The sequence below is a fragment of the Orbicella franksi genome, chromosome 13, assembly GCF_964199315.1.
Source record: "Orbicella franksi chromosome 13, jaOrbFran1.1, whole genome shotgun sequence".
Lineage (NCBI taxonomy): Eukaryota > Metazoa > Cnidaria > Anthozoa > Scleractinia > Merulinidae > Orbicella > Orbicella franksi.
Genome location: NC_138157.1, coordinates 11,968,601 through 11,987,624, shown reverse-complemented (window position 1 = coordinate 11,987,624; position 19,024 = coordinate 11,968,601). Strand labels below are relative to the sequence as shown.

The following is a 19,024-nucleotide window of genomic DNA, read 5'->3' as shown; positions in this document are numbered from 1 at the left end:
GTGATTGGTTAAAATATCTCGCGCCACTTTCTCATGCAATCAGAAGCAAAACCAAAATCAATTGCTACTTGTTCATATACTTTTTCCCGCGCTTTGTGTCGGCCACATGAATTTGGTGCGAGTTGTGATTGGTCCACTGAATTGTCTGTGTCCATTGGGATGGGCCAGAGTAACTACTTTGGTTTTGGCCTTTCGACACTCGATTGAAAACGGTTCTAAGGCCTGTCAATACCCAATCAGGTTAAACATTTTATATTAGTTTTAGTAAATAGAAAATAGAAACATTTTCCAAGGCTCTTGTCAGCACCACGTAAATAAAACTTTATCTAGAGTAAAGTGTTAAGTAGCTGAAGCTACCTCACCGGGACGGGAGTTCAAGGCATTTACTCCGCGTATAAACCAATAGATATTTAGCCTTTCGCATTCCTAAATTAGAACACGTTTTAGAACAGGATTAACTCATTAAACCAATTATAGCATTACTATAGTTGATCATGTAATAAAACGGTTAAGAAAAGTTTATTGGCTGACTTAATATGATATAAGAGGAGGAGGTCAATAGCTAAGGGTGTTTGTCTCTCCCGTACTATTTCTGTGAGACAACCTAAGTGAGCTATATTCCGAATAGATTTACCTAGACTATTTGGGTTTCTGTAACGGTAGGCAAGGGGTTTTTCCTATTCAACCAAATATTTTGGAAATTTCAAAATGGAGGTAAATGATATGGAAATTTCCTAAGAAAATTTTGGTAAATTCCGAAAATTTTGAATTTTCGAAAGGCGAACAATTCAACTGAAAATACCGGAAATTCCAGGAGGAAAATCAATTGAATTGAAATTTACAGTAAGAAATTTTCGAAAATTTGGGTATTGCTCGGACACTTTCCATTTCACTAAAAATTCCGGAACTATCGAAAGAAAAACAAATGGTACGAAAAAAGCCTTGGAAAAGTTTCCGGAAAATCCGAAAATTGCTGATATTCTGAAATGTGAACCATTCAACCGAAAATTCGGGCAATACCGGGAGAAAATCAATGGAACGAAAATTCCCGGGAAGAATTTTCCAAAACTTTTGGTATGCCTCGCGAGGTTGACCTCTTTTCCGGAAAATCCGAAAATTGCTGAATTTTTGAAATGTGAATCATTCGCCTCTGAAAATTTCCGATGTCTGAACCGGAAGTTTGTTTTATCATCCTTGTTTAGTATTGGTTTATCATTTCTTCGTTGCTCTTTTATACCTTACAAATTGTTACTTTAAGACTCAGAAAGAAAAAACAGACTTGAAATATCTTGATTGAGCTCCAGTAAAAGATGAAACGACGTTCCTGTACAATATTTTCTCGATTACAATAACTCCTGATGTAGAAAGATGTGACAAGCTTATTCTGTACGCCCCATTCTTGAATCGTTGTAAAAAAAACATAAGCACTTTCTGTAAACTTTATCGAGGACTGTAAAAAGACAATGTGAAAAACAATGAATATGTATGTACATTTCATATACTTCCTTCATAGTTTAATATCAGCAAACCTTTAATTACATGTAAAATTCTTGTTTAATAGCCCTCAAAACCAAGAATTTTGATCAAGTCGTTAAAAGCATTCTATCAAGATAAAATCAATTGCTAAAACTCCGTTTCTGTGCAATTTAAAGCGTATTGGCTCTCGTTAATCGAGAATTTTCACGAATATCTAATTAACAACGTTCATCAATAATTTTTTTCGTATGATACACGATTATTGTAATTTGTTCTGATCAAAGCTACAGTCTTATTCTCAAAAGGCAGTGTACGTCTACGGACCTTGTCAGATTGTTTACGTCATCTGACAATAAGAATCATCACACATACACTTTTCACACATGCGCAGTTCAAATCAAGAGGGGAGTTAGGCCACCTTCTCCTAAGGTAATCCCTCTCAAGTTACATTTGGACGTGGTACCCAGTCCTCTGGCGTATACCACGCGCTTTACGTGGATGTTTTCATGGAAATGTAGCAAGGGTTTACGAAAATGTTACTTGACCTGTCCACGTGAGAAAAAACCGCGTCACAAGATTGGCTATTTCTAGACCTTCGTAGGATTTTAGCAAACCGGGAGTGTTCAAACTGACTTGAAAGGGGCTGTCTTGGGAATGAGGCCTTCATGAGAGATTAACAACTCTCATACTCCACATCCTCTCTTGGTCCAAATGCACTTTTCTGTTATAGCGAGTATTCTCTATCGAGCAGTTCTAGTCTCTGAAAGCCGCCCGCTCTCAGTCTCTTAAATCTTGCCAACCGTAGACTTGCGTTGCTATGTTTTCCATATATAAAAGCCATATCTACACCCAATATGATTTCAATCCTCCCGCTGCATTTCCATCTAGGTATCTGCCATTGGCGCCACACTGTGTTAACTGCCTCCCCCGGATCGACGACCGCTTGGTTACTAGCGGCAGCAATCTGGCTGGATATCCAGATGATCCAGCCGGGGGGACGATGTACTCACCGCGCTTGCTATGAGTTCGAATGCACATTATGACGCGAGGGAGGGCAAACTTCATTGAAAGTAGAATGATGACAACTAACGCGGCAGAGATCATAACTATCGCTATTGTAGATATTTCACTCGCTGAATCTTCCAAGCTCTTTTCCGGATCTAGAGGAGTTGTTTGTCTTGTTTCTTTAACTTTTCCGGGGGCGGGTGTTGTGGTGACCTCAGTGAATGATAAAGAGGCATTCGCGCATTCCCGTTCTCCCTCAATTGGACACAAGCTCTTTGTGGTCGACGGAGTTGGGGTGGTAGTTGTTGAGGCAGTACGAGCTGAGGATGGTGTGGACGGCCCTGCCTTTGGACAAGCTTTCTTTAATCGAGTCATGTCGATCGAAGGATCGCTCTTCTTGGGAATCTTTTTCTCCTTTATAGTTCCCCAGCATTCCAATGGTCCGAGTGTAAAATCCGATTTTGCACTTTTCTTGTTAAATTCCAGTCCAGTAACAGGCAAGGCGCTTTTATCAGTCAAATATCCTTCGTCTACTCTCCATTGACTATCCTTGTTATCACAGTTGCAAAACTTCGCCGTGCCTTCGCAAGACGTTGGCTCCATCATTCCGCATGCGCATTTTTTACTTCCGGGTTCAGCTCCGCCCCAATAATCCTGTCTCTCGCCGTCACGTGCCAACCAGAAAGCGTGTGAAGGTCCGCGAGGCGTGTTAAGTAATTTTGAACTGAAGCAATGAAATCTGATATGCTGGCGGCATTCTTTACTGTTTTCTATCAACTTTATAATTTGTTGCATACTGATCGAGTTCGAGTAAGTTATTTCGTGTTTATAAAGCGTCCCGACGATATTTGCCTCGCTAACTCGGATCTTGGTCATTTTGTTGTGGTTTATAATGGTGTACGTTCGTTTGAGATCGTCCGTTACGTTACATAACGCCGTGTAGGGATCTCCATCTCCTACAGAATCTACCAAGCAGCGCATACTCGTCTTCAGTCCCATAGCCCTGTAATATTCACAAGCCGGCTTGTATTTCGAAATCTCGCATGTGTCGCCTTCGAACTGAGTGTGTTCACAGTCGCAATAAAACCGTTGCCAGTTCTGCGAGCAGTGGCCACCATTTTTGCACGGATTGGGCTGGCAACGATTCTCCAAACGACAGGCGTACTTTAAATCCTCATTAGTGTGTTTACTCTTCTTGAGATTCCTCAGGATAATCTTCTGGCTGTCAATTTGCAGGTTTAAAATGCAGCCCACAAAGCCAGGAAAGTCTCTGTTGTCGTCAAAACCGCCCAGGAAGATCTTTAAACGAGATCTATTAGCAAACTCCTGCATCAACAAGGAGTGATTCAACGGTTTCGTTCTGGTTCGTCCGTCCAACTGCAGACGAACTTCTCGCCCTCTAACACTGGCGTTCACGTTATGCCATTCACCATCATCAAGATTAGAACCCAGGCTCAGCACGGTCTTTGATCCGTTAGGAGCTGTGACGTCATAAAGTAAACTTCCAGCCGAGAGGCGGAGGTGAAGCTTGACTTTGACTGCGCTCCGCGATAACAGAAGACCCTCTTCGACGTGTGAACGGAATCGAAAACTGGCGTAAAACGTGTCGTTATCCGCTGGCAACTTCTTGACAGTCACTCGAAAGCCAACATTTGGATTGGACATAGTGACAACTCTGTAGTCGAGCTCCTCGCATTTGAACGACACTTTTCCGTTCGCATCGTAGCCAAGGAGTTCACCTTTTGCCCCTGAGATTAGATTTTTACCACGGAATATCAAATCTTCCAGACATCCTCGAAAATTTCGTGTCCCTCTCACGTGGTAATGCCTGTACGTGGCGGACTTCATGCCACCGATATACACGATGTCTAAATTAAGATCCTGGTACGCTTCAGGAATGATACCCGAAGAACTAACAGAATCTACCTTCAGTTTTGCTTCTCGACCGTCCTGTGTCAAAGTCACGTTGTGCCAGCGGCCGTCGTTCAAGTCTTTTTTTGGATTTTTTATCTTCAGCGTTCCAAGTAGGTGATCTCCTCCGAGATACGCTTGGTAACTACAGGACAAAAATTAGAAATCAATTAGGGGGGAGTATATGGTTGAATTATTATGAAATTAGCAGAAAGTACAAGGAGGAATGATCTTAAAACGATTTTAAAAGGAGTTAAAAGATAATCTGCAATTTGCCATTAGGAATTAACTTGCGCAAAGAAATTAAATCAATGCGGCAGCTGGACAAAATTGTGGCCAAGGCCATTGTAAAAAGCTGGGTTTTTTTGTGTTGTCCAGTACAGTTGCATTTGCTAAAGCTGACGCAATGGAGGCCACAGAAAGAGTCCGCATTAACGGGGTGTCTCGGTTAACCCAAACCAGCGGTCCATATCACCCGTGTTAAGCCTATGTCCGCAAAGAGAAATTTCAGAGAGCGCATTTTTGAAAAACAAGGATGAGCTATAGATGTAGCCATGAAGAAACGGTTGGCTAGAAGCACAGAAAATGACCGGTCCTTAGCGCTCTACTTCCTTAGTTTTGCAATAGATGAACTAGAAAAAGCCTGGGGATCTACTGCCTCGCAGAAAGTAATTTCGCCCAATAGAGGGACATTTAAAAAGCAGGTAACCCGGCGAACGTTACAGTTTCATTGAATAATTCCGAGTGTCCAGAAGTTCTGAGTTTAATGAAATTTAATACGTTCTGCCTTGAAACATATTTTTGTTAATGTTTGGTTGTGGAATGAATGAGCTTGAACTGGCGACGTGATCACCTGAATTTAAATTTAAATTCAGGAACGTTCAAGTTTTATACGAACACTGATACGATACAATTATTTTGTTTTTCATAAGAAACCAGCAGAAAAACTCAATTCCTTTCGAGGCAGAGAAATACAATGATTGCCTTTCTCTTTCAAACTTCCTCTTTCGAGCTTTTTCCATATAGATCTACTCGATTTCTTGCGACACACAGACTGCAATTTTTTGTCTAGGGTTTAACGTCTTCTGGGAAAATAGTTGGAGCGAATATTATTTTAATTTCGATAGAAGTCCCGCTAATTTATTGTACTGCTTCGTCATAGTTGGTGGCCAGGGCAAAATATTTATAATTATACTAGACAGTACTTGACCGAAAAAGAGAAATCATTGTAAACATATCTTGATCGTAAAAACCCACGAATTTTGCATCGATGACCAAGATAACAAGATTTAGAAATTTAAAACAAGATTTCTAATAGCTTCTTCATGAATCATACAATTTTTTGATTTACCATTTTTCTAAATCGATACATATTCTAAAGGTGAAATTTTTGTTTAAAACTAAATTACTTTGACAGTCTATTTTTAACAATCAAAATAAATATCGCTTTGTTTTGTTCGGCGCTTATTTTAGGAACGGGAAATTGTGCGCGACGAAGAAAATTACATTTATTTCATATTTTTTACAGTGTTGCTTATAGCCTTTTTGGAATTAACTTTCGCAGCATGAGAAATTTGAGTTTCAGCACATTTACAGAGTGAATCAGTTCCATTTGAACTAAACGTACGAGTGACGTATTTCCTATTTCTTTCCAAAAGAACTTTGGAAAGTTGTATGGATTCAAAACCGAAGCTGGAGCGTATCTCCAACAAAACTAGCCTCCGTGTGAAGATGTCAAGGCCATCCATTATCACAATCTATCAAGCTGTAAATTGACGTGGTAAAATGAAATCCTTACCCATTTCACTTTGTTTGCATTTTGTACGGGAAGAAAGTGATGTCTAACTGTTTACAATTTCACAGAACACTCCCATTCACTTCAACTTGTTAAAAATAACAACAACCTTACCGCACTTGACCGTGGTGGATGTCGAGCTGCAGAAAATCGTCGAGTTGCATGAAATCATTGTTCCCCGAGCGCGTGCTGTACACGAGAAGACCATTTGTGTGAATAGTTCGAAATCGCAGCTTAATCACCGTCTGTCGAGGATCCCCGGCTTTTCTTGGCTCGTAGATAATAAATTCTTCGCCAGTGAGACGAACTTGATCTCCAGATACATTTGTCGAGGTGAGACTGAAGAAAACCAGTAAAATCCCCATTTCGCGCGGGAAACCCATCGCGCCTTTGCAAAAGCGACGCTGGGTGACGCCTCAAAGAAAGAGAACAGTTGTGGATTTGAAGTGAGTAATTACAAGCGAACAAACTTTAGTTCGCCGCTGCGGGCGCTCCGTACCCCTTGAATCATGCTGATTTGCATGAGAGAATAAAGCACAATGCAGCGAGTCTTCCCCGCAAGAGGAATCTACCTGTTTTGGTCGCTGAACTACAGCCGAACAGAAGATTTGGTTAGAAGGGGTTTGGAAATTATCAATCAGCCAATGAGATAATGGCGAGTTAATAAACACTAATTGTTTTATATTCGTTTGAGATCGCCAGGTGTTTTATTTGACACTTTCTCGACGAGCTGTGTGGATTTTCTTCCGCAGAATCAGTGCAATGAAAACAAGCTTAATAACCCTTGAAAAGTAAGAAGAATTGCAGTACGTAATTAAAGGATTGTAGCATTCAAGAGTTGTTAAAACGAACTTGTGTCGATCTACAAAACTCCTAAACAATGATGGCTTCGGAAAGCGTCTTTAAATCGATACACATTAACTGATGGACTTCTTATGTAACCCGGAAGAAATGAATTTCATTTAAATCAAGACTGGGTCACTAATTAAAAAATCCCTATCTATTCCCGAGAGAAATGAGCTTTTACGATAAATCACTCTCCCATACGTGCCGCATTGGTTTTCTACCACTTGACACCAAGTTTGCCATAGGGAGGCCGGGATCTCTTTAACTTTAATCACAGTACACGGGAAGCGATCTGAACTCGGTGTTATCAAATGCGCTCCATTCTACGTTTCTAACTGGCTCTTTATACCAGCAAATGATCATGGACGTCCCTGGAGGTGTTCCAAATCAAAAGGAACCCTTGGAAGCTTCAACGCACGGGCTTTATTCTCCTGTCGCGTGGATGTAGAATTTCTGTGGCTTTCCTTGTCACTTCAAGGTTTATTATTCCTTTGACTAGCCGGCCTGCATTTTAAATATTTTATGCCAGAATTTATCTTCATTTAATAGAAAGACTATTGAATAATGTACCTTCGGTGATAACATCTTGTCACAAAATTCCCTGAAAGGAGAAAAGTTCAAAAATGGTGAACCTGATCTATTTGCACCGTTAACTACATTTAAAATTTATTAGCATGTCGTCAAGTTTCTAAGCAATCTTAAAAGCATGTCTGTCTTTAGATCGCAAAATAGCTTTGATTTTGAGCTTTTTATTTCACACATGAGTTTATCTTTCTTCTCCTCAGGAAGTCTGCCATGCTTGGGTTTCTCGTACTTTCTTCAGATCAAGTAAAAACAACAAGTCGGAGTGAAATTTATAATGCTGAGAAATTTTGACAATTTTTTTTTTTTTTAATCATTTTGGACACTTTCGCCGGACAATGTTGTTTGAATACATTCTCTTCTCGGTTCATCAGTTGCAAATTGACTGTGAATCTGAATTACTCTTATTTTGATTTTCAAAATGTTTTACTCGTTTGGGGTTAATCTTGGAAGGGAAATTGCGATTATAATGTTACAAAATTGTCATTCTAACAACCAGCAAAAATCGCGAACGACTCAACAACTTGGAACATTATATTACAATGTATCGCTAGCCGGGAAATATCAGGAGTAATTCAAGGTTAGCGACTTGGAAATATGTCTTTAAAATAAGCTCTTTTACTAATGTGAAGTGCATAATCTTATTCTTAGTTTTGCTCATTACATTTCACCTTTAAGCAGTTGCATTTTACTCGTAAAATATTTTCCACCATCTTCTCTGATAAATCTCTCTTGTTCAGGACTAAGAGATTAAACTATCTGCAATATCTAGGGCAATCTCACGTAGCGGGCAAGGTCTCAGAAAAACTACTCTCGTGTAAATTAGAATACAATCAGAGTACAATAACTCAAAACGATGATGAAACTAAATTACACGAAAATTAAATTACCCCGCTGATAACCATATTGTGATAGTTGATCTTTGATAGTGAAACCAAAAGCCTTGAATTTTAGGGGAGTGAAAAACCATTCACTTTATGTGAGATGTCAGAAATATAATTACATAAAATTACCACGTATATGCCCGAGTCTAATAACATGATTTTTGAGAACTTTTCATTTTAACACAAAGTCTGGGGAGTTAAAAAAGTGAAGAGCTATTTGCGACGAGTTTATGTCAGGTTTGTGAGCAGCACTAATTAATCTTCGTAGGAGGTTTTCTCACTTCATATCTGAATGTTTTTTTTTTCTTTTTTCGTGCCACTTATTTTACAGTGTGCTCGATAACAGCTTAATGGCTCGTAACACTGAATGGTGAACCGATTTAAAACATCAACAGCCAAGGACTGAAAATACATATGAGCTACATGCTTATCAATTCCTCGGCGTGTGGTTATGACGTAATTATGATAACGATGATAAAAAAAACCCGCTTGCGTCAAGTGAAAATAGAAAGTAAAATTGATTTTCGCGGGATTGTGTGGAAAATAGTTTCGTTATCGACGTTTACGGTGAAAAATTAAACGCGATAGCAAAGTATTGAATAAGATTGAAAATAAAATATTTCAAAAACTGGTTCGTTTTAAAATGTTTGCAACGACGGTCATACATGTTCAAAAACAAAAACGACGGTCATATAATTAGAGAGGTGGGGGGAGATACCCTTAAACACGAAAGCGCGTTATAAAAGGGCATAAGTTCCTCCCCCTAACTTTGAATTCACCCAAAAAAATCAAGCTGGGAGACGGTGAAGAGAACAACAACAAACGCTTAGTATTTGTTTAATCGTCAAAGCAATAAAACCTAACCAGAAACGGTCAGAAAATATCATTATAATTACTTTTCTGTAGGTTATTTTGTCTGGAGTAAAATATCTCCTCGCTTCGTATGAAAAACGTTTTTCGTTCTTTTGGTCAAATTGAACCAAGCCAACCGATAAGCTCCTCGATTTAAGATTCGCCCAATAAAATAGTGATCTGTGAAGTACTAATTTTTCTCAGATAAAGATACTTTCATTTTACTGCAAGTAAAGACAACGAAGACACTTAATTCACTTGCAGCTTACCTTTCGTGTATTCAAATCGCCCGCCATTTTGAATTTGCCCGCGCACGTCAACGGTGACTGACAAATGAGACTTGGATCTTCACAGGGAAGACTTCCTTATATAGCGCGTCTTCTTGTTTAATATGTTGGTTGTCGAGCTCTTTTAACATGAACTTCTGCCTCAGGAGATTAGGCGACCACCGCTCCCTTACCGGCGCGGTACGCCCCTGATCGTAAGCGATTAATCTAATTGTTTCAGTATAACCCTACAAGCCGTTCAAAACTTTATCTAATCCTCTTCACAGTAGCCTGCGAACAGTACAGGCTCCCGGCAAGGACGGAAAAAAACTTCGGCGAGCAAAGCGAGCGGACGAGCGCTAAACTGAAGAATTCGGAGAGCGAAGCGATCGGAGCGGGACGTTTCGTTTCGTTCGGGCTCGACGGGAGCCTCTACGCAGGTTATCTTCACAGACATATTTGATTTTGTAGTACAGCCACAATTTTTTTTAACCCCTCAGTGCTCTAGGAAGTTTTTTTCTCGGGACGTGGGTATGCATGATATTTCCTCTCCGTGTAATGACCTGTAACATGCATGTTTTTTCGGCTCACAGAACGAGCGTGAATTTCTTTACGGTAGTAGTCATGTGCAAAGTTTTTCGGGGGATACAATTACGCTTGCAGGATATTTAGTTTTAGTAAAAATCTACTAGCATTCTATCACGAATCCTGTTCTCTGATTGACTACGCTACTCACTATCTATTCTGTGATAGAGAGTGAGTAGCGTAGCAGTGTGCGCTTGCAACAAAATGACGGCCGCTTCTGGGCATTTTCAAAGTGTCTGTGAAGATGATGTAGATAAGTTTTGAACGACTAGTTGATATATACTAAAACAATTAGATTATTTGCTCTCGATTTCTATGCGTGTTAGTTCGCCACTAAATATTCTCCGATTCGTATTGGTTTAAATTGATCACGTGACGCGATAGTGTTTATCCGCGGAGAGACACTATCAGCCCACAGTGCTCGTCCGAGGAAAATACCCGGATGGTTGGTACTCGTCCGTGAAAATTTTTCTGTAAACAAGCGTGATTATAGAAAATAAACACTTGAAATTATCAAGTGAGTTTTTGTCAATTTCCTTTTACAATTTCACATTTGGCTGTCACGGCTTTCATTTAAAAAAAGTTGAAAATAATTCAAGATGATTTTTGAACTGGCGAGCGGAAGAAAATTTAGTGGTGAACGATAAAGACAATAGAGTGTTTATGTCTCGGAACTATAGGTCTGATAGTTGCCCCTTGGAAATTTGAGGTTCTTAAAACTGGCATATTTGCCCTCGAAGCTTCGAATATTTGTTTTAAGAACACCAAATTTCCGCTGGGCAACTATCAGCCGATAGTTCCTCGAGGCAAACACTCTATTGTTTAAATAGAAATCTAATTGCTTAATATAATCTTTCAAACTCACCCCAAGCCCCATCCCCCTCAAAAGTCAAATTGTCCACCCTTATTTGCAGGGGATGTACAATGATTTATAACGTACGTACACAGCCATTGTTCTGCGCATTAACCTTTTGGTTTGGTGACGTTCTTACTACCGTTGTCGTCGCGGTTTCATCTCGTTCCAAGTCTTATTCGTCTTGAAGTTGAAGAGATCTGGGAACGAAATCCCGCGAGGCGGTCACAATAGATCCGTCAAATAAGTCTCAAAATTTGGGGTTGACGCTAAGTACTTGCCTGGTTTTGTTCGCACCTGATAACATTTCTGTAACAGGCCATTTACATGATCCTCGCTGGCGGATTGTGACAGTAGGTTCACACTAGGTAGAAAATAATGAGGAAATGCACGGGTAGCCAGGCCGATACTGATTGCGTCTATAACAGCTAAAAGAAGCTCGGGTAGATTCTCTTCAGTCCAGTAACCCGGAGGGACATGGTCCATCGTGTAGAACAGAATAGTTTTCAGATTGTAAGAGGTGATGAATTTGGGTTGCGAGAGATGGGCTTTCAATATAGCTTTTAACACTAACCAGCATTTTCGTACCAGTGGTTGAGTCTCAATGATGTAATCTGCAAGGATAAGTTCAGCCCTTGATGTCGAAAGACGCCAACTATGTGGGATTGAGTCAATGGATTTAGCGACCAAATGGGCGGACATACGAACAAGCTCTTTTTCTACGTCGTTTGAGGGCCACTTCCGCTTTCTGGAAGTCCAGCTATCATAGGTATTGAAAATATCTGCAGCTGTAACGCAGATGACCAGGTCGATACTCCAATTGTTAATACAGTTGTATCCCGCTTTGCGCAGCGTGACACCCTGCCAGTCTTCCGGGTATGGAGACTGCATTTCAAGAGGTAGCTTTGCAATGTCAAATTGCAGTGTCAAAGCTGGTCCATTTCTACTGATGGCAATACAACCTGGCACAAATCCCTCCTCTCTCTCCATCATTTCATTCATGACTGTAACCCCAGCTTCCTCAAACGACTGCATGATTTTGTCTGCATCTAACAAATGATTTCCATCTCTAAAGACACAACAATCCTGCCATCTTTTAAGGCTATCGCCACTGAGAACAACATGCTTAAAAGCTTCTTGTTTCTCTTTGCCTGAAATTACACAATCAACTAAAGACACACCCTCAGAATGTGCCCTCAAGTCACGCAACACAAGCATGAAATCAAACTCATGTTCGATATAATTCTGGAAATTTGTCTTCTGGCTAATGACAGAATGTTCTTTGAAGCTTCCAGTTGGGATAACCTCTTCAAAATCAAACCTGGAATCTACTTCACCGATACGTGGTAGAATTTCTTCTGTGACAAAAGTATTGAACTGTTCAAGTTTATCTGTTACTATTTGTGACTCGTTATATATTCGGTCTGCCTGGTAATGGGCCATCAGGTCTGATAGATCTCTGTATGGTACACCAGATAGCACATCAACCCTTTCCTGGGGGCTGTTTTCACTTTTACTGTTAGCCATGAAATTGTCTTTCTAATGATGTCTTACCTATTGACATGAGCAAAACATACATTTTATTTTAGACTGAACGGTATTTTGGTGCTGAAATTGTTGGCCTTGAAAAACTTGCCCATATAGCATGGGAAAATGATAAAACCTTACATGGCGCATGAGTGCAGGTGAGTTGGTCAGGGCCCCCGTGGGTGTCTCGCGTCCAAGCGATGTAGCGCGTCCGGTTTAAGCGGTAGATACCTAAACCCCAATATCAAATTAAAGCTTATAGGGCTGGCTATCAAACTATACCAAGAATTTTAAAATGAAATGAATTGCCGATTTTTTCAGGACCACTAAACACGAGCGCCCTAATCACCTTTTGGAAGCTACAAGTCAAAGCGAAGTTTGTTTTTCGCCAATTTATTTTTTTCCCCGGTTTAAGGACAAAAAGCGCCAAAAAAGCGTGTCTGCGTTTTGCCATATTCAATTGTAGTAAAAAGTTACAGAACATTTTCGAAATAGGATTTAAAAAATGTGAAGGGGTCGTACAAAAATCGCTCTCGGAGAAAACATATTTCGAAATAAACAATTCGCAGACACGTCTTTGTTTATTATGTTAATCTAGCTACTGTCCAAATTTGAGGGCAATCGAAGAAATTCCCTTTGAGTTGTAACTCTTTAAAGTGTCTGCTTCAAGCGAAAAAATTTAATCGAGAAAACAGCGCTAGGAAAAATCTCTTGCTTCGCAAACAAACTTCACCCACAAACGCCTTCAACTGGGTTCTCAGATCACTGAGCCAATCAGCGTTTGGAAAGTTTTTTTCTCGAGAAGAGAAGAGTCACTGTAAAAATCGATGTTATCGCTGTCAAGTTCCCAAATTTTTACAGAACCTTTCTCTTCTCTTGACTCGATCTTTTTGCCCGCTTGATACGATAGCCACAGCTTCATCCGCGAGGACATTTTTCCCTTCTTCAAACTCCGAGATGTACTTTCATTCGTTCTTCGCTGTTTTCGCTTTTTGGAACTGGTCCACGGAGTTTTCCGTGGTCCATGTTTACTTATAACTTAATGGAACTACACCTAATACGAAAAATGCTTGGATTCACAATGCTGATCAACTGAGTGAAGGTGAGTAGCCAGCCAATTCGTGGTATCCATATAGGTGATATTCCCGCGAAAGTCGTCTCGGTTGATTGCATACGCGTTTTTGGGCTGTCAATCAAGAGGGAACTTTTAATTCCTGCCATAACGTAAAACCTCCATTTCGCCGCCAATATTTCGTTTTTTTCATTTTTTTTTTTTTTTTAGAAATTAGAAATTACTCTTCGACCATTACTTTGACCCAAAAATCCAAATGTGAAGAAAATTGCCGATCTGAAGGTATACGGTAACCTTAACTGACGCTTTCAGAATTTTAAAACTATAGCGATTAAGACTCAACACTCTAAAAGGTACTACAAACGCTCTTGCTGTGCGACTGCACACCCTTTGAGGCTGAACACCCTCAGAGGTACCAAAACCGCTTTTTCAACCCCTAAAAGGTACGACGAGCAGCTCCATCCTTTTTATATGGTGGTCCTCCACCCAGGAGTCAGGATAATTTTGTTTACTTCACTATCATGATGTCTCTTTCTATTCAGGAGTATACATGAGTACCAATGCACTAAAGGGGAGGGGCCTGGGGAGCCTACCCCCCCCTCCCCCTCTCCCTTATTTTGGGTAAAAAAGAAAAAATCACAGAAGGAAGAAAAGCCGGCAGGGCAAGCAAAACAACCCCCACCCCTCCCCCCCCCCCCCAGCCCACTTAGCTCAAGGTCTGGATCTGCCACTGGAGGGTAACCCTATGATGTATTAGCATCTCGTCCATAGCTGAGGGAGAGTAAAAATACCCCTATTCACTTAGTGCTTCGCAAACCAGAAAATAAGCATTGGCCTGATTAAGCCTACTCTGCGTTTTTGTCTTTTTCGGGGAGGATGGCTTTGATAGAGGCTATGGCCTAATGGACCAGTAGGCTCAAATGCAGACTTAACCTGGCCCTACATTGAAGTAGTTTTGTTCTGAAGGCCAAACAATTTCAGTACATAAAAAAAGAAAATAAACAGATATAAAGAGGATTATTATTGCTTAAAAAGTCAATGAGCTGTGATTATTTTGTAGGGTGGGGTGTTAATTTGAACCCATATCTAGCTCAGTCTGTTTGATAGAGAAATTATGAATAGAATAAAGGGCTGGGGTGATTACATCTGAAAACTTGCATTATTTCAGACCATGTTTTATCAGATGTCTAATGTGGGTCACATGACACCATCTTGGCTTGGATGCCTAAACTAAACTAAACATGTGCTTAACAGTTCCAACCACCAGAAAACTGATTTTGTACCAGAACAAGGGGTCAATCTTTGTTTAATCTGATACCAGTGTGCGTTTTCGTACCCTACCTGGGCCCATGTCTTGAAAGTCCCAGAAACTTTTCAGGCCCGCAAAGCCATTTTTAGTTCATCTCTATCTAGAAACGGAGAAGTGCATACGCCTGAAACTTCTTGTATGATAAGAACCTCTGTTCATTTAAAAAATATGTGAATAAAACAGCTCTGTAAGCATAAGCTTCGAGATTTTGCTACGGCTTTCCGGGTGCGAAAAGTTTTCAGGACCTTCAAGAAATGGGCCCCTGGTAGAGCAGCCATAGTCAACTCACACTGGTATGTCTTGCCCTGGTATATGACATTTTGTATTAGTAGCATGTAAACGAACACAGAGCAGTAAGAGGGGCCAGGATGAACTCACACCAGTATTCATGAAAGTCATACTGACATCATGTTAAGAACTACTAAGGAAGATCAAGGAACAAACAGCAGGTGAACCTCATGGGGAGCAGTACACGTGTAAGCATTGCCTCAAACTGGGTTTCAATGTAAAAGTCTTCATGCAAGCCAAGTGGCCCATCAGGCTAGAGCTTATCCTGGTTTCAGTAGCATGAAGCGACTAGGAGTATTTCTACTCTCCCTGGATGGGATGCTAGTCCATTGCAAGGTTACCCCCCAGCATTAAATTTGCCAGTACCTGGGTGGAGAGAGGCACTGCGAGAGTAAAGTGTCTTGCCCACGAACACAACACAATGTCTCTGGCCAGGGCTCGAACTCGGATCACTGGCTCCGGATTTGAGCTCACCAACCATGAGGTCACTGCGCCTCCCACAGGGTTTTAATGCAGCCAACTCCAAAAGAGGGTGAAGGGTAAGAGATTTTAGAGACCTTTAGATCCATGTTTACCGTGAATGTCAACCTGTGGTTTGAGGTTAGATATTTGTCATCTGCCGTTCAGATGTAAATCAATTTAGTTTGGAGTAAATTGGAGTGAATAGAAATCACCCTGTAAATGCAACAAATTGTCAAAATAATGCCAAGTTTGAAAAATAAAATGTTTTCTGGCGTGTGTAGCTTTCTAAAAGAATAAAGCATCACAAAACACACATTCAACTTAAGCCGCCGCCATATCGGATTTCCACTAAGGATCAGTGCCTTTCTACAAACAACAACAAAAGGCTGGGTAATTGCTTATTTGCCTGAAAAATTTATCCCATTTGTAGAAAAAGGGTTACTTAATTCAATTTCAGCATTTGTACAGGCATAAAATAAAGTTCAAGGCAATAAAGCTTGAGGTAAATGACTAACATGACATTTTCAAACACGACATCTCGCTCTGGTCATGTGATCCCCAGCCTTTAGCCGCTCATGGGAAACATGAATCTTAAAGTCTCAAGATTTCATCTCCCACATAGGCCTTTAATTCTCTAGGTAATCCCTCTAAAGTTATTTCTAGATTTGGTATCCAGTCCTCTCACAAATAATCTTACCCCTTGGACTGTCCTAGTGAGTAACATCTGGGTCATAGGATTGATCACTTCAAGACCCTCAGGACTGAGATTCCTGAGGTCAGGAAAGAGATTATCTTGGGAATAAGTCCTGTATGGTGATAAGCTCTCTTAACCTCCCTTCCCTCTTGCCAACTCTTATAATGTCCACTACTTGATGTGTACTAAAAGCATCTGCAGTCAAGTGTCAATTGATACTCTCAATTGATACCCTCGATCGACATTTCAATCAATACTCAGTCAACATCCTGATCGATACTCGGTCGACACTCTATCAACACTTGATCATCAGTTGGTCCTTAGTCAGTGCTTAGAGGGTATCGATCAACACTCGACCGTGGATGTGTTTTGGAGGTCATTAAGGAAAGCTGGTACAAAAACTCACAACTTATCTGAAATAGAGTACTGATTTTGACAAATATTCAACTTACACCTGATAAAAAAGTAACCTTTTCCTACAATAAATAAACTATAATTGTATAATCTAATTAAATTAACATCAATTAACAACGATTGAGTACATGAACCAACAAGTTAATGAATAAATAAAGTTCATTCTCAAATAAAGACACACTCAGTCATGTATTTTATCTTATTTATCTAAAGAATCTAGTAGTGTGACAGGGTGAAAATATCGACTTTTTGGCTATTAAAAGGAAGCATACTGTAAGTAACTCATTTTCAGATTGAAATCGAACTAGCTTTCAATATGCAGGGCTTATTAACTGGGGGAATGTTTCCAGATGCCAATGGCATGAAACTGGTTTAGATGATATTCCCTTACATTAGTCACTATTACATGCTAGATCCAGTCTAATATTGAGGATAAGAACAAGATATTTGTTACATACACCAGTAAGTTTTGGGACCCTTTCTAAGCATGAGTTTTCTAAAGGTAATCATAAGTTTGATTTAGGGTCCACTGTTCAAAGTCAAAATTGGTGGGGGAAGTCCGAGTCAATTTTTGTGACCTATAGGATTATTACACAGAGCTATCCCTCTGCATTAAATTTGCCAGCATCCATTTATATACCTGGGTGGAGAGAGGCACTGTGAGAGGAAAGTGTCTAGCCCAAGAACACAACACGTTTATGTCCCCGATCTGGGCTGGAACCCATGCCGCTTAAACCGGAGGTGAGTACACTAGCCATGAGGCTACCACGCCTCCATGACTACCTGTGCCTCACCTAAAGAGCCCTGGTCCCAAACCCTAAACACTTTAATTTCAGATACTAGTTACTACCGCAAAATTGAGTTGGTGACGAAGACAAATATTATCATAGGACAGATTGAGATTATAAATAGGTTTCTGAGCAATAACATGAGTAACCATGAGCAAGTGGTTCATAGTTTTAAATCCGAGAGGTGCTCCCCCAATTTCTTGGTGGGGGTGCATGGCGTGTGTTATGCTTCTTAAAATCCTCAAGTGATTTAGAGATTAAAAAATCGATACACTATTTGAGTCCTCTGAAACTAGTGCAAGTCGCTGTGACATGAACTTCGGCGTAAACTGAGGATGGCGAAGGGCTTCAAATTCCCTGACCTGACGTTACTGGGGTAAAGTAATTATCTTTGTATGTTCATCCGATATTCACACAGCTGCAACATGTTTACCTTTATACAAGCACTTTGCTCCTTTGAACCTTTACTTTCTCTGCGACAAGAGAAAGCAGGGGAAGCCACAGCTATTGACTAATCTTCTTTTCTTCAGCGGAACAAGGTGCCTCGGGTGCCTCGCTATTTTATGGTCTGGGGTGGACTGGGACCAGCTGTCCCCCGCGATCGACGCGTCGTCCTTAGTCAGAAGTATACAGCTGTTTCGACAAAGGTTGTCCCACAACAGCGAAAAATCGTACGCGACAATGCCGATTGGTATTGTGGGTAGAAAGAGTTTGACGTTGATTGATTGAGGTTCACGGTGTTTACCAACAAGGAAAGAGAATGCATAAATACATTTATTTGTGCTGTTTCCCTCTGTGTCTGAGAAACACCTAAAGCCTTAATCAAGGACCATGAACCCCCATTACCCATAATACCTTTCGGCATTGTCGTGTACGGTTTTGTTGGACAACCTTTCTCAGAACAGCTGTATAGCATATCTTCTGGTGCATCGAATAACGTCAACAACTTGCCAATCACATGCAAGAGAAATTTCCTCTCCATTTGCTCGTTTCTCTAGTTTTCAGTCTCCTCAAGGGCAATTCGAAAACCGAATTCGAAATCATAAAATAGTAAGCGCTTTCCCGTTCGGTTGGTTTGGTGATTTTACCAGACCCCTTACCATTATAGTCGGTTTTCCCATCCAGTTCCTTCCAACGAATGATAAGCACACAGGACGTCTAACCCTCTAGGGGGCTCTCGAATGCAAGAATTTTAATGAGACGTAAACATCGGAAACGATAGAATTTTTATGACTTTGCCATCCGAGGTATTTTATTTTGCCACATATTTTATTATTCAAAATCCTATCTACCCCGAACTCTTAGTAGATCTTCCCTTCCTCCAAAGCTGTGTGTTCTCTAGCAGTTTGACGTCACAGACATAGCTGCTACAATATATAACAATGGGTCTGTTTTTGCAATATAATGTCCGCTAA

General features: G+C 40.4%; 2 protein-coding genes across 2 annotated transcripts; both read right to left on the bottom strand.

Annotated features, from left to right (window-relative positions):
• Positions 1–1,507: 1,507 nt before the first annotated feature.
• On the bottom strand, positions 1,508–11,142 carry LOC145465131 (contactin-associated protein like 5-3-like). Its single transcript, XM_081448902.1, has 3 exons — positions 11,068–11,142; positions 6,302–7,634; positions 1,508–4,537 (listed from the first exon to the last, which is right to left on the bottom strand). Exons 2-3 carry the CDS (start codon positions 6,568–6,570, stop codon positions 2,320–2,322), a joined length of 2,487 nt encoding a protein of 828 aa, XP_081305028.1. The 5' UTR covers positions 6,571–7,634; positions 11,068–11,142; the 3' UTR covers positions 1,508–2,319.
• Positions 7,653–18,468, bottom strand: LOC145465134 (nucleotidyltransferase MB21D2-like). Its single transcript, XM_081448904.1, has 2 exons — positions 18,043–18,468; positions 7,653–12,609 (listed from the first exon to the last, which is right to left on the bottom strand). Exon 2 carries the CDS (start codon positions 12,580–12,582, stop codon positions 11,281–11,283), a length of 1,302 nt encoding a protein of 433 aa, XP_081305030.1. The 5' UTR covers positions 12,583–12,609; positions 18,043–18,468; the 3' UTR covers positions 7,653–11,280.
• Between the last annotated feature and the right edge of the window lie 556 nt (positions 18,469–19,024).